Source organism: Aspergillus costaricaensis (genome assembly GCF_003184835.1).
Source record: "Aspergillus costaricaensis CBS 115574 unplaced genomic scaffold BO79scaffold_1, whole genome shotgun sequence".
NCBI lineage: Eukaryota > Fungi > Ascomycota > Eurotiomycetes > Eurotiales > Aspergillaceae > Aspergillus > Aspergillus costaricensis.
The window spans coordinates 21,772-33,228 of NW_020291801.1; the positions used below are offsets into that span (position 1 = coordinate 21,772).

At 52.3% G+C, this 11,457-nt stretch overlaps 5 protein-coding genes across 5 annotated transcripts; 4 read left to right on the forward strand and 1 right to left on the reverse strand.

Annotated features, from left to right (window-relative positions):
• The first annotated feature begins 33 nt into the window (after nucleotides 1-33).
• BO79DRAFT_283464 (Clr5 domain-containing protein) lies at nucleotides 34-2,219 on the forward strand. Its single transcript, XM_025688144.1, has 2 exons — nucleotides 34-345; nucleotides 476-2,219. The coding sequence occupies exons 1-2, from the start codon at nucleotides 230-232 to the stop codon at nucleotides 2,124-2,126; spliced, it is 1,767 nt and encodes a 588-aa protein (XP_025544843.1). The 5' UTR covers nucleotides 34-229; the 3' UTR covers nucleotides 2,127-2,219.
• A 171-nt stretch (nucleotides 2,220-2,390) lies between these two features.
• Nucleotides 2,391-3,117, reverse strand: BO79DRAFT_283465 (DUF4396 domain-containing protein; the record flags this gene model as incomplete). The annotated part of the gene is made up of 2 exons (XM_025688145.1): nucleotides 2,391-2,683; nucleotides 2,754-3,117. 2 exons carry the CDS (start codon nucleotides 3,115-3,117, stop codon nucleotides 2,391-2,393), a joined length of 657 nt encoding a protein of 218 aa, XP_025544844.1.
• A 563-nt stretch (nucleotides 3,118-3,680) lies between these two features.
• Nucleotides 3,681-5,508, forward strand: BO79DRAFT_205956 (TPR-like protein). The gene has a single exon (XM_025681880.1). It carries the CDS (start codon nucleotides 3,769-3,771, stop codon nucleotides 5,464-5,466), a length of 1,698 nt encoding a protein of 565 aa, XP_025544845.1. The 5' UTR covers nucleotides 3,681-3,768; the 3' UTR covers nucleotides 5,467-5,508.
• Nucleotides 5,509-6,530: 1,022 nt separating this feature from the next.
• On the forward strand, nucleotides 6,531-8,063 carry BO79DRAFT_129953 (fungal specific transcription factor domain-containing protein; the record flags this gene model as incomplete). The annotated part of the gene is made up of 1 exon (XM_025677968.1): nucleotides 6,531-8,063. A coding segment is annotated over one exon (1,533 nt), but the record flags the coding sequence as incomplete, so codon positions are not given.
• Nucleotides 8,064-9,741: 1,678 nt separating this feature from the next.
• BO79DRAFT_68 (carbonic anhydrase) lies at nucleotides 9,742-10,819 on the forward strand. Its single transcript, XM_025689589.1, has one exon. It carries the CDS (start codon nucleotides 9,907-9,909, stop codon nucleotides 10,732-10,734), a length of 828 nt encoding a protein of 275 aa, XP_025544847.1. The 5' UTR covers nucleotides 9,742-9,906; the 3' UTR covers nucleotides 10,735-10,819.
• Nucleotides 10,820-11,457: the final 638 nt, after the last annotated feature.

The window sequence follows — 11,457 nt, forward strand, 5'->3', positions numbered from 1 at the left end:
GGCTCCCCTCAACCGACTAGCACTACGGCGGTCCAGAAGCACGACGGATTCGCAGGCGCGACTACGGGGCACAGCAAGCACCCCCAGTGTCTCCAGCAGTCACTCTCCATCTTTCACCTTCCCCAACTCCCCTCCACACTCCACCCAGCTGGGCTGGCTGGGTTGCTATCCCCCCAGGCACTACCTCCACTGGGGAGGGTGTGTCGCCTCCCTTGTTCATCCCGTCACCATGGTTTACGACTGGGATGGCAAGCGGGAGATCTGCTATCAGATGTATATCAAGGATAAGAAGGCCTTGGAGGAGATTATGGAATACATGAAGAATGTCTACCAGTTCGCCCCAAGGTCAGTGATTCTGCGCACACGCGCCATATTTGACACTGCTTGTGTGCTTCTGTTCACATCTCCCATCCCAAATATCCCAAGTCTATCCCTTCGCGTCTGTTACTGTATCTAACCTCGCGCCCTTTTATAGTAAACGCGCGTTTCAGACTCAATTCAAACGGTGGGGCTTCCCTTCAAAACAAAATCCCGCGCATAAAAACGCCAAGCTCGTAGCACGAGTCAAGCAACTATGGGAGAAGAATACAAGTCAGCGGGACATGCTTCGCATACTGAATGAGGAGGGTTTTGAGATCAAAGAGCGGGAGTTGATGCGGGTGCGGGCGAAGAATCGCTGGCTGCTTCGGGTCCCCAACGGGATGAAGTCACAATCGCGCATTCAGACGCCAATCCAGCTGCCCGAAGACGAAGGACTCCTCGCCCTCCAGCAGGAAGTGTACAAAACCGAAGCACCGCCCTTTGACGAGACCGAGAACCTCCCCACCCCCACGACAGACGACCCTACCTCCCCGAACCTGCCTCCCGAAGTTCTTGCCAAGCGCAAGGAGCGCCTCGAGCGCCTCAAAGCGGAAAGTGAAGAGCGTTGGGCGAGCAGGAAGCGTCGCCGCCGGACTCGCGGATGGGCAGGGCTGCCCGCTGACCCGCCGGGACCTCCCCGCTTCCCCTCCGAGACGACCATTGACGAAAGCAAAAAGTATCTCGGGCTGGACAATGCGATGTATCGCCAGGTACGGGATCAGTTCCAACGGATCTGTGAAGAAGCAGGCTTCATCAAAAAGACCGTTGCGGGACCTGAGAGATGGCAGGACGCCAAGAACAAACTGATTGAGGGAACACCACATCTCCAGCAGGTGTTCTGGCATGATCCTAACCAGCTAGAAGCCAAAACACTTGCCTTGGATGTGTTATGCACTGATGTGACGAAGAGGATGAGGACTTTGGAACGGCGAATGACCATTGCCGAGGCCAAGAATGTCCTCGGGATCAACCCGGAGGAGAGCCGCCAGATACGGAATGCATTCTACAACACCCTGAAGGCGGACCATTTCACGAGTAAGCTGGAGGCTGGCGACGAACATTGGAAGGAGTTGAAGGATCAATGGATCCAAAACTCGGAGCTTCTACGTCAGATTCTTGCGCCAGGCCCGGCGGACCCGGAGCACACGGCGAAAGTGAAGGCGCTGGAAGTGCTGTGCCGCGACGTCATGAAGCGGCTTCGCGATGACCAGACCAAGCGGGATCCCGCCCGCAAACCATCCGTCCCTCACGCCCCAGCTTCTCAGTCAGAACCGGGGAGTCCTCCAGTCAGCAGCAGCTACGGGAGCGGCATTGCCAATGGAATCAGCACACTCGCCTCGCAGGCGCTGGCCAGTGCTCCGAGTGATCTCAGTGACATGCAAATTGATCCCTCCCTGCTGCAAGCTGCTAATGACCCTTCCTTCGCGACGGGCCCTTCCGATTCTGCAGCTGCTTTTGCCTATGTAGACCCGATGCTGGGGCCATCTGTGTTGCATGTACCTGTCTATCTTCGCATCCATCCCCAGAGTCCGCTGCACGGCGACTCGAAGACCTGGGTGGAGAAGCTGACGGCGCGATCGGTGGCTGAGCTGCAGCAGATTGTCGGCGAGAGGTACCCGGACGCCGTGGTCACGAAGATCGAGGGAATGGACCGTGATGAGAAGGGCAATGAGATTCCGTTTGTGATTGACGAAGATCATGAGCTCGATGCGTACTTGACCCACGTGCAGGGGCGGAAAGCCACCTTTGTGTTTTGCTTGAACTAACATACCACTAATCGGGGCACCCTATCAAGGGTGTTCCTTAAACTTATACTCCATGGCTAGTGAAAAGTGTTACTATAATTGCCAAATCCAGAGACATAATACCCATGAAGCTATTCTTCACACAACCGCTAGACGCAGAAAACCGAGACATCTCTAAATTGGTTTTGAGATTACTCTATTGCCGATCCGTAGCAAACGATATACATACAGAGCAGAGGATATAAGTACATACTCTAGACTACACAGGAACCCTAGTTAAACTCATCAATGACAAGCCCTCCCATACTTCCTCAACCTCAAATAATTATACGGCAACGGCGCCAAATAACCCGCCGCGATAGACGTAGCCGCAGCAGTCCAGAACATTGGGTCAGCCATATTCACCATCCCACCCGTGAGATGATAATCGACCAGATTCTCCGCCGTCTCCATGGCCAACATCGACACCATGCTCATTCCCATGGCGGTGCGGGCAGCCGCTGGCCAGGAGAGTTGGTCAGCGCCCCGGCGGAGGAGGATGGTCTCGAGGATGATGGACGTGCTGATTCCGGAGGCCACTATGTTCTTCATTAGACATTCATTACACAGTTTTTATCAAATTGCATGGAGACTAGACCGGAGACGTACTCGAGGCGCCCATGATAAGACCCATGCCTAGATGGGGATAGTAGGTTTGGAGAATCCATAGGGCGGAGAAATCACCCAGCGTGCAGCCAACGAGGCAGCGGAGGGTGTTGATGCTGGCGCGCTTCCAGGCGGGTTTGCTTGTCCAGAAGTTGAAGGTGAGGGGTTTTGGGTGTTCTGTGGTTGTTGAACATGATGCAGAAGAGTTTCCGGTTTCTGGGGATGATGATTTGGGACAACCTGGGGTCTGGGTACTAGTAGTGGATTGGCAGGCTTGTGTTGGGGAGAGGATGGAAAAGAGGCGACGACTGTGAGGAGTTATGTGGAGGATTGGACTTGTTCTATATAGTAACATCTTGGGAGTCATGGGTGAAATAGTATTCAATGTTGAGGAAGTGTCTGTGGTAGGGTTAGTACCACTCATCTTATATTGGGAGTTACTAATTTTCCCGCGAAAAAGACGCATTTCCTGATTAAGATTGTCTCCCGCTTATCTCCGGGGAATGAAAGGAGAGCAGCTCCACCGGCATTTTAAGTAGTATCGAGTAACTTATCATTATATTTGAAGACATTACACGGAGTACTCGGATATCAATCTTTCCTGCTATGGTAGCATCTTTATCACCGGTCCAATGCCGATGAATGTCTTGTCCCACAACTTGGGTGGATCAATTACTATGTCCGATCATTTCTTCGTCTGATGGACCAGTGGTATGGTGGTATTGCCGATCGACTTGCATATCTCCTCATGTTATTACTATCAGTATTATCAGTATTGGGTGAGGAGTAGTAGCTGCATACGTCGTATGCAGCTAAAAGTAGTAGACCCCCGATCACACCTTCCAGCCCAACTGCCAGTAGTAGTACAACAATAAACTATAAAAAGGCCGACCCCGCCCGGAACACCTGGCAACTTACCATCAGCAGCAACAATAACATCCAGACTAGACCCAAATTCACCTCATTCTTCTTCGCTTCAAATGAGACATTAATATCATCATCTCCTCCCACCACTGTCATGACCGACGACTACTTCAACCTAGGCTCGTACGGCCGAATCGTAACGACCAACTCTTCCGACGCCCAGTTATGGTTTAACCGCGGACTGGTTTGGTCCTACTCCTTCAACCATGAAGAAGCCTCCCGCTGCTTCATTAAAGCCAGCAAGGCCGATGAGAGTTGTGCCATGGCGTACTGGGGTCTAGCCTATGCCCGTGGACCAAATTACAACAAGGCCTGGATTCGCTTTGACCCAGTGGACCTGGCCACAACTATTACGGAAATGAAACCCGTACTCCAACGCGCCCGGGCTCTGGCAGCACAAGGGGCGAGTCCGGCCGAAAGGGCCTTGATTGAGGCCCTGGGGGCTCGGTTCCCCAAAGAAGATGATGAAACGAAGCCAGAGGATCTGGATCTTCATGCGTTGGATCGGGCTTATGCAGACGCCATGCGACCCGTTTACGAGGCTTATCCGGAGGACCCTGATATAGTGGCTCTCTTTGTAGAGTCACTCATGTGCATATCCCCGCGGGCTCTGTGGAATCTTGACACCGGCGAGCCCTGCGGTCCCCATACTACTGAGGCTCGTTGGGTTCTTGAGAAAGCTATGGCCTCCCTCCCTGGGGCCAGTAACAATCCGGCCTACTGCCATCTGTATATCCATCTCATGGAAATGGCGCCATATCCGGAGGTCGCACTACCAGCTGCGGATCGACTTCTTCGACTTGTGCCAGATGGTTCGCATATGCTGCATATGCCTAGCCATATTTACGTCGCTTGTGGTGACTACCGAGCGGTTATTGATTCGAACAACCAGGCCATGGCTGTTGACGACAAATACTTTACCAGGGAGCCAGGCACCCTCTTGTATATCATGTACCGATCGCACAACATCTACGTGAAGGTATATGGTGCAGTCATCTCTGGGAACTTTGCAGAGGCCATCTCCGGCATGAAGCGTCTTCAGGAAATCCTCACCCCCGAGCTCTTGTCCATAACCACTCCTCCTATTGCGAATTGGGCAGAAGGGTTTCTGGGAGCCATAGCCCATGTCTTGATCCGCTTTGGACGGTGGAATGATATCTTAGATCTACAGCTCCCCGAGGATAAGGAGCTATACGCGTCCACGACGGCGATGATCTACTATGCCCGCGGCATTGCTTTGGCGGTATTGAATCGCGTAGATGAAGCCAAAGAGGAAAGGGAAAAATTTGAGGCTGCTCGCAAAAAGGTTCCCCCGTCTCGCTTGAACAGCCTGCCCGTTCGCGAGGTGGACGTCCTTGAGATCGGATCGGCTATGTTGAACGGAGAGATCGAGTATCGCCAGGGCAACTTTGAGGAGGCATTCGATCACTTGCGACAAGCAACAAAGTTGGAGGATAACCTTGTCTACGCTGATCCTCCGCCATGGATGCAGCCTGCACGACATGCCCTCGGGGCTCTGCTTCTCGAACAGGGTCACGTTAGTCAAGCACAGCATGTGTATGAAGAGGATCTGGGGTTGAGTGAAACCCTCCCGCGTCGGAAGGCACGATTGAACAACGTCTGGAGTTTGCATGGCTTGTATGAGTGTCTGATTCGGCAGGGGATGCATGACAAGGCTCGGTATATTCGTGCTCAACGCGACGTTGCGCTGGCTTCGGCGGATGTTCCTATCAATGCTTCATGTTTCTGTCGTCTTTCGGCGGTTGAGTCGACCAATGTTTGCTGTAAGTAGACGAAGTCGCAGAATAAGACCTTGTAGGGAGGTTTTGAGCAGACACACGTACTCCCAGAACAGTAGTGATAGTACTGAGGTTCAGTACTAGTAAAGATCGCCTTGAACATGGCTATATTACTTCTTCGGGACAACCAACAGGCCGGCGGACTTCGGCTTACCAAATACGGTAAGACGCCGGTCCGGACTTCACATTTTCCTGATTAGGATATGTCTTAACACCGAAGGATATCATCACTACTGTTCTCTCTTCCCCCACTTCAGCCACCATAATCTCATTTTGTCTCATCATACTCTTATTTACTTCATATTCGACATTCTCGGACCCTGCTTGTACTACGTTTGTCCCACTCCGATTAGCGGGTCAACCACCCTCACCCCACGGTGTCATGGCTCCCGCGCAGCCGGACCACTTAAACGCAACTAAGCGAAGCATCATGAGAGTAAATCCCCAACGAAGGCCTGTCCCTACCCGAAGACACCGGAAGGTCCTGTCATGCACCTCCTGTCGCGATCGTAAAGTCAAATGCGACCGTTCAAAACCCTGCGCGCAGTGTGTGCGCGCCAACACCCAAGATGCTTGCTTCTATCCTTCTGATACATCTTCTCCGTCGCAATCCTCCCCGGGATTAACACCCAGAGCTGCCAAATCGTCTCTGGTTGTACGAGAAGAAGATGCGCGAAGTGCAAGTGCGGTCAGGCAACCGTCTGCCGGGCCTCCACTTGATACACCCCCGTCTACTGTCACTGCCGGGAGTACGTGCAATGTTGATGGGGATGCTGCTGCGAGAAGGTCTATCTTTCGGTCGTCACCCTTGAATGCAGTGGGTTCGACGAGGGAAATCACAGCCCCTCGATGCTTTGACGTAGAGCCTCAATATGATAGAGGACAGGCCTCATCTGCATCAGGGGATATCTTCTCTCAATATCTCTCGCCGTTGTCATTTCGAGGGAAGCAACAAAGAACCCGGTTTTTTGGACGGAGTCACTGGGCGACTACCCTTGGGATGGTAAGAATCAAGCTGTTTCCATTTGGCTCAATTGCATGGCTAAAAAGTCAACTGCAGTTCCCCGATTTCAACGCCCATTTGCATGAGTACTATCGGAACAAGCAAACTCCCACCAACCCAGGATTCATGGACTACCTATTCCTGAGACGACTAAAACATGATCTGAGGGGACCTGAGAGACGACGACAGAGCGACCAGCCACCCTCTTCAAAACTTATTGAATTATTGCCTGATCCTCCTCTAGCCGAATACCTGATGCAGTCGTACTTCTCAACCTTCGAGACAACATTACGCATACTGCACGTCCCATCATTCATCAGCGAATGGAATGCTTTCTGTGATCGTAGCGTATCCCACGCTGACGGATTGCTCAATAACAAGTCTGATATCTTTATCGCAAAACTCCTGATGTTAATGGCATGCGCCAGCTGCTTCGCCACCGAGAGGACAGAACCACTGGCATCCGCGGGCTTCAGCCCGCAGTCACTGATACAGACATGTCATACTTGGATCTCAGCAGTCACCACATGGCTAGCAGCCATGACAAGCCACGCCCAACTGAATCTGGATGTGATCCAGATAAAATGCCTACTGCTCCTTGCACAGCATGCAACCGCCCGAGACGGCGATCTTGCCAGCCTGGGGTCCGCATCTTTACTCCGCGAAGCGATGCTAACGGGTCTTCATCGGGATCCATGCAACTTTCCCAGCATTTCCCCGTTTTGGGCCGAACTACGCAAGCGCCTCTGGCTAACAGTAATCGAGCTGGAGCTCCAAGCCTCTCTGTACAGCGGGATACCATTGGCAGTATCATGGGACGAATTTGACAGCCCCTTGCCATCTGACATTGACGATGAGGACATTACCATCGACTCGCCCCATCTACCTCCCTCAAGGCAATCAAATACCCTAACAAGAACATCCTTCCAGATTGCTCTAGCGCAGACACTAGAGACTCGAATAGCTATATCCAAAATGGTCAATCAGGTACGCCTGAGCGCGACTTACAACGATGAAGTCACCACCCTCAGCGAACGCCTGACAACAGGACTGGCGCAGGCTCCAGCAGACCTCCGAGACGACACCAGTACATCACCCTCACCTAACAACAGTAGCGTTAACACAGAGTTCCGCCGCTCATTCTTCCTCTTCTTGCACTACCGCAGCCTCCTCGCCCTCCACCGACCCTTCTTCCTGCGATTCACAGAAACCCAACTCGACCAGGAACCCTTCATATTCTCGCGACGAGTTTGCGTCCAGACCAGCCTAGCTTTGCTTTCTCAGCTAGAGCGCTTTCTACAACACCGCCCCAACAACAACCAGCCATCAGCACCACTACCTAACAACGACAACCAATTCTCCCCACACATACACCACCTCAAAGGCGGGCTCTTCCGCGACGACCTCTTTCACGCGGCAGCAACAATCTGCTTCGAGCTGCGCTTACAAACCAAATCCCATGACCGAGTATTCAATATACCTTTTCCGGGAACTAGTATCTCGAAATACATGGATCAAAGCGTGTATTATCAGCGGCTAGCACTGTTCGAGAGCGTGGAGAACACGATTAGGTATTTTGAGGGGAAGGTGAGAGTGGAGAAGAGGGCGACGAAGATGTTTAGTATATTGATGATTCTTTTTATGGTGGTTAGGAGTGAGATGGCTGCTGCTGGGGGTGGAAGTATAGATGGGGGTGGGGGTGGGGAGACGGTGTCGTTGGGGGTGGATGATGCATGTCCGGTTGCTTCGAGGAGGTGTAGGGCTGCGCTATTGGAGGGATATCAATGTCAGGATGAGGGGAGAGGAATAGGACACCTTGCGGAGGGAGAGGGTGGTGGGGTTTATCAAGTGGTAAGTGTTATTCATTGTCTTCTGCTGATTTTACTCTGGGTATACCAGCTAAGTTTAAGCAGGCAGAGTCTTCGCAAACGCAGGGTTTGGAATCGGATACAGCTGTAGATGCGTGTCATCATACGAATGCCCCGCGGCCAGTGGCTTGGGATGATGCTGCAGCTGATGATCTGGTATGTATTTGCAATTCTGCTTGATTCTTATGTGCCTCGATTCTGACTACGTCTTTACATGTAGAGACAGCTTGATTTCGACTGGTGTTTCGCGCTTGATCCGCTGTCGCCTTATCCGATAAATAATTGGGCGGATTTGGATCCTCTAATGATGTGAGGCTGCCATTCCAGCTTACAGCGGAGATTGGCACGGCACACTGCATAAGGTTTACGAGATATACTGGTGGTTCGCAGCATGTAAATGGAGCATGGGATTGTTGAGGTCGATCTTGGAGATAGTAGGTACTACTGTTCCTGGGGTTTCTGCCGGGGTAGGAGCAACCCCCACCCGGATTCCGAAGCAGTGGATCATACCTTGGACAGTCTGCCCATACTGGCGGTGCATGTCTCAGTGGTACATCAAGGATGGCATACTACCGTGCTTGCGCATCGACGCAGCTGGTGCATAAGGAATGGCGGCCTACGAACCTCCCTGCGACATTACAGACTACTGTAGACACCCTCCGAGTGACCATTACAGCCACACAGAATCCCATCATATCCGCTAGGTGCCTTGATCACTCCAATGTGATCACTACTGACCGGTTTCTCCTCGGAGACAGCATTGTCGACCCAGTCTCGACTGTTGGGGGTTCAACGGCAAAAAGCGGACACCCCATCCACACGTGACGCCGGGGATTGCCGAGCGTCTCAACAAGGGAGGCGGGTGCCTGCACGGCCGAAGGGAAGGCCACCACCAACTCGTCTAGTAGTCCCCCTGGATGCACCCTTATCGGGTGCAAGTTGGTTAGCAATGTAGTATATGCATCTCCCCTAGCTGCTGATCTGCCTATCTCTAGAGGTCTAATTCGACCAAAATGTGACCGATGGCGCCTTTGGGTGTCCGGTGAGTTGGGGTGTTTGCATTGTTTGCATGGTTGGGGGTGGCATTGCCGACGAGAATCCCCAAGGAATTGCCGGCGGGGGGCAAGAAAGAAAGGGAGCGTTGTAGCCAACTCAAAATACTCAGTATCCTGAATCCAAAAGACTGTCCGACAAGGTCACTGCGAAATCTTTCTCCAACATCAGTTATCATGGCGTCCACTGGCACAGGTACGTGAGCATCAGCACCAGCAGAATAGAACCATCCATTCTTGGCGTTTCTGGATAGACTCGCAAAGCGGCGGCTCCCCACAGATTTTACCTTTTCCTCATCTTTTCCCTCAACTCCCTCCACAGCGAACTCTCAGCGTGTCGTTGCCTCTGTTCCTGTACCACCGTTGTTATTTCATCGAGTGCCAACTTGCAAACATATTGAAATCCCTGCGCTTCCAATTTTGATATCCATTTCATTTTTTCGAGTTCGCCAGGCTGTGACTCATCCTCGTGGTGCTGCATTTTTGTCCTCCCATCCTCTTCACACCATCATGGAGTCCACAAGGCTTGTTTCGCGACTGCAGCGGATGTATTCCAGGGTCGGGATACATACCTTCCCCCGGTCGGGGATGCAGTCAAGTTCACGAACCAGCCTTCCTCTTCCCTCCCAGCGTGTCTCCTTTTTCCCACCTCGACAAGCCGCCTGCTTCTCAACCACCAAGCCACCAGCGTGTGCTAATACAGACGCAGACCGCTTCACCTCTGCTCTGCACCAGAACAAAGACTGGGCAGCACAGATCTCCAAGGAAGACCCCTCACTGTTCCCAACGCTTGCGAACGGTCAGCAGCCCGAGATCCTCTGGATCGGCTGCTCCGATTCCCGATGCCCCGAAACCACTCTTCTTGGTCTTAAGCCGGGCGATGTCTTTGTCCACCGGAACATCGCCAACGTCCTGCACGCCGGCGACCTCAGCTCCTCTGCCGTGATCGAGTACGCGGTCCGTTACCTGCGCGTCAACCATGTAGTCCTCTGTGGTCACACCAGCTGCGGTGGTGTCGCCGCGGCCCTGGGTAACAAACAGTTGGGAATCCTGGACCCCTGGTTGCTGCCCCTGCGCCAGCTCCGGGCCAAGAACCTGGATCTGCTGAACTCGCTGCCGGCCGACCAGGCGAACCTTAAGCTGGTTGAGCTGAATGTCTTGGAGGGAGTCAAGCTGTTGAAGGAGAAGAGCGTGGTGTTGGAGGCGATCCAGGAACGTGGGCTGCAGGTCCACGGGCTGATTTATGATGTCGGAAGCGGTGTTCTTCGGGAGTTGGACACGGACGAGTCGGAGGAGGCGATCAAGGCGCGGCTCACATCGTTCAAGGTGGATGTTTAGGAAGGAGAAGACGGTTTCGTTTGGGAGTCAGTTCGGGTCGGGTTCAGTCCATCTGTTGTTTCTTTCTTGTGTTATTGTAACCAGCGAACGGCAAGTGTTAGCCAATGTCGATGCATTTTCATCATCTTTCATCTTTCCACCTTTCGATCATTCCACATTGCAGGAGCGATCAGCTCATCGAGTAGCGTTTTTTTCCCTCATGATAGATGATCAAACAAGTAGATGACGAGAGAGAGAGAGAGAGAGAGAGAGAGGGTATGTATTGTGTGCACGCAGTATATGTATGTGATGGGGACAGCAGTGTTAGGTGTGGAGTCAAGCAATCCGTATTAACATAATGGGAGAAGTTAGATGGAAGGAAGAGGATGAAGAGAACTAGAGAAGAAAGAAGAGAGAGGAGAAAGAGAGGGAGGGATGGGAGGGGGGAACAACTGTTCCAGAGTGTCTCTCTCTCTAACTTCCCACTCCCTCCCGCATTCTCAATATTATTAGTTCGTCTGCCTCGCCCGGAAGGACCGCGGTGGAGCTCCCGGTTGTCTACATCGGGAATAGTCCCGGCCGAAGCGGGAGTTGTTTCGGGACTCCCTTTCGGATTCTGTTTTCCTTTTTTTTCTTTTTCTCTTTTCCAATAATTTATTTTGTTCCCTTTTGGATTAACTATAACATAATCGTTCGGATTATTATTTTGTTGCTAGTAAAGCATTCTTCTCTGCGGTTCCTTTG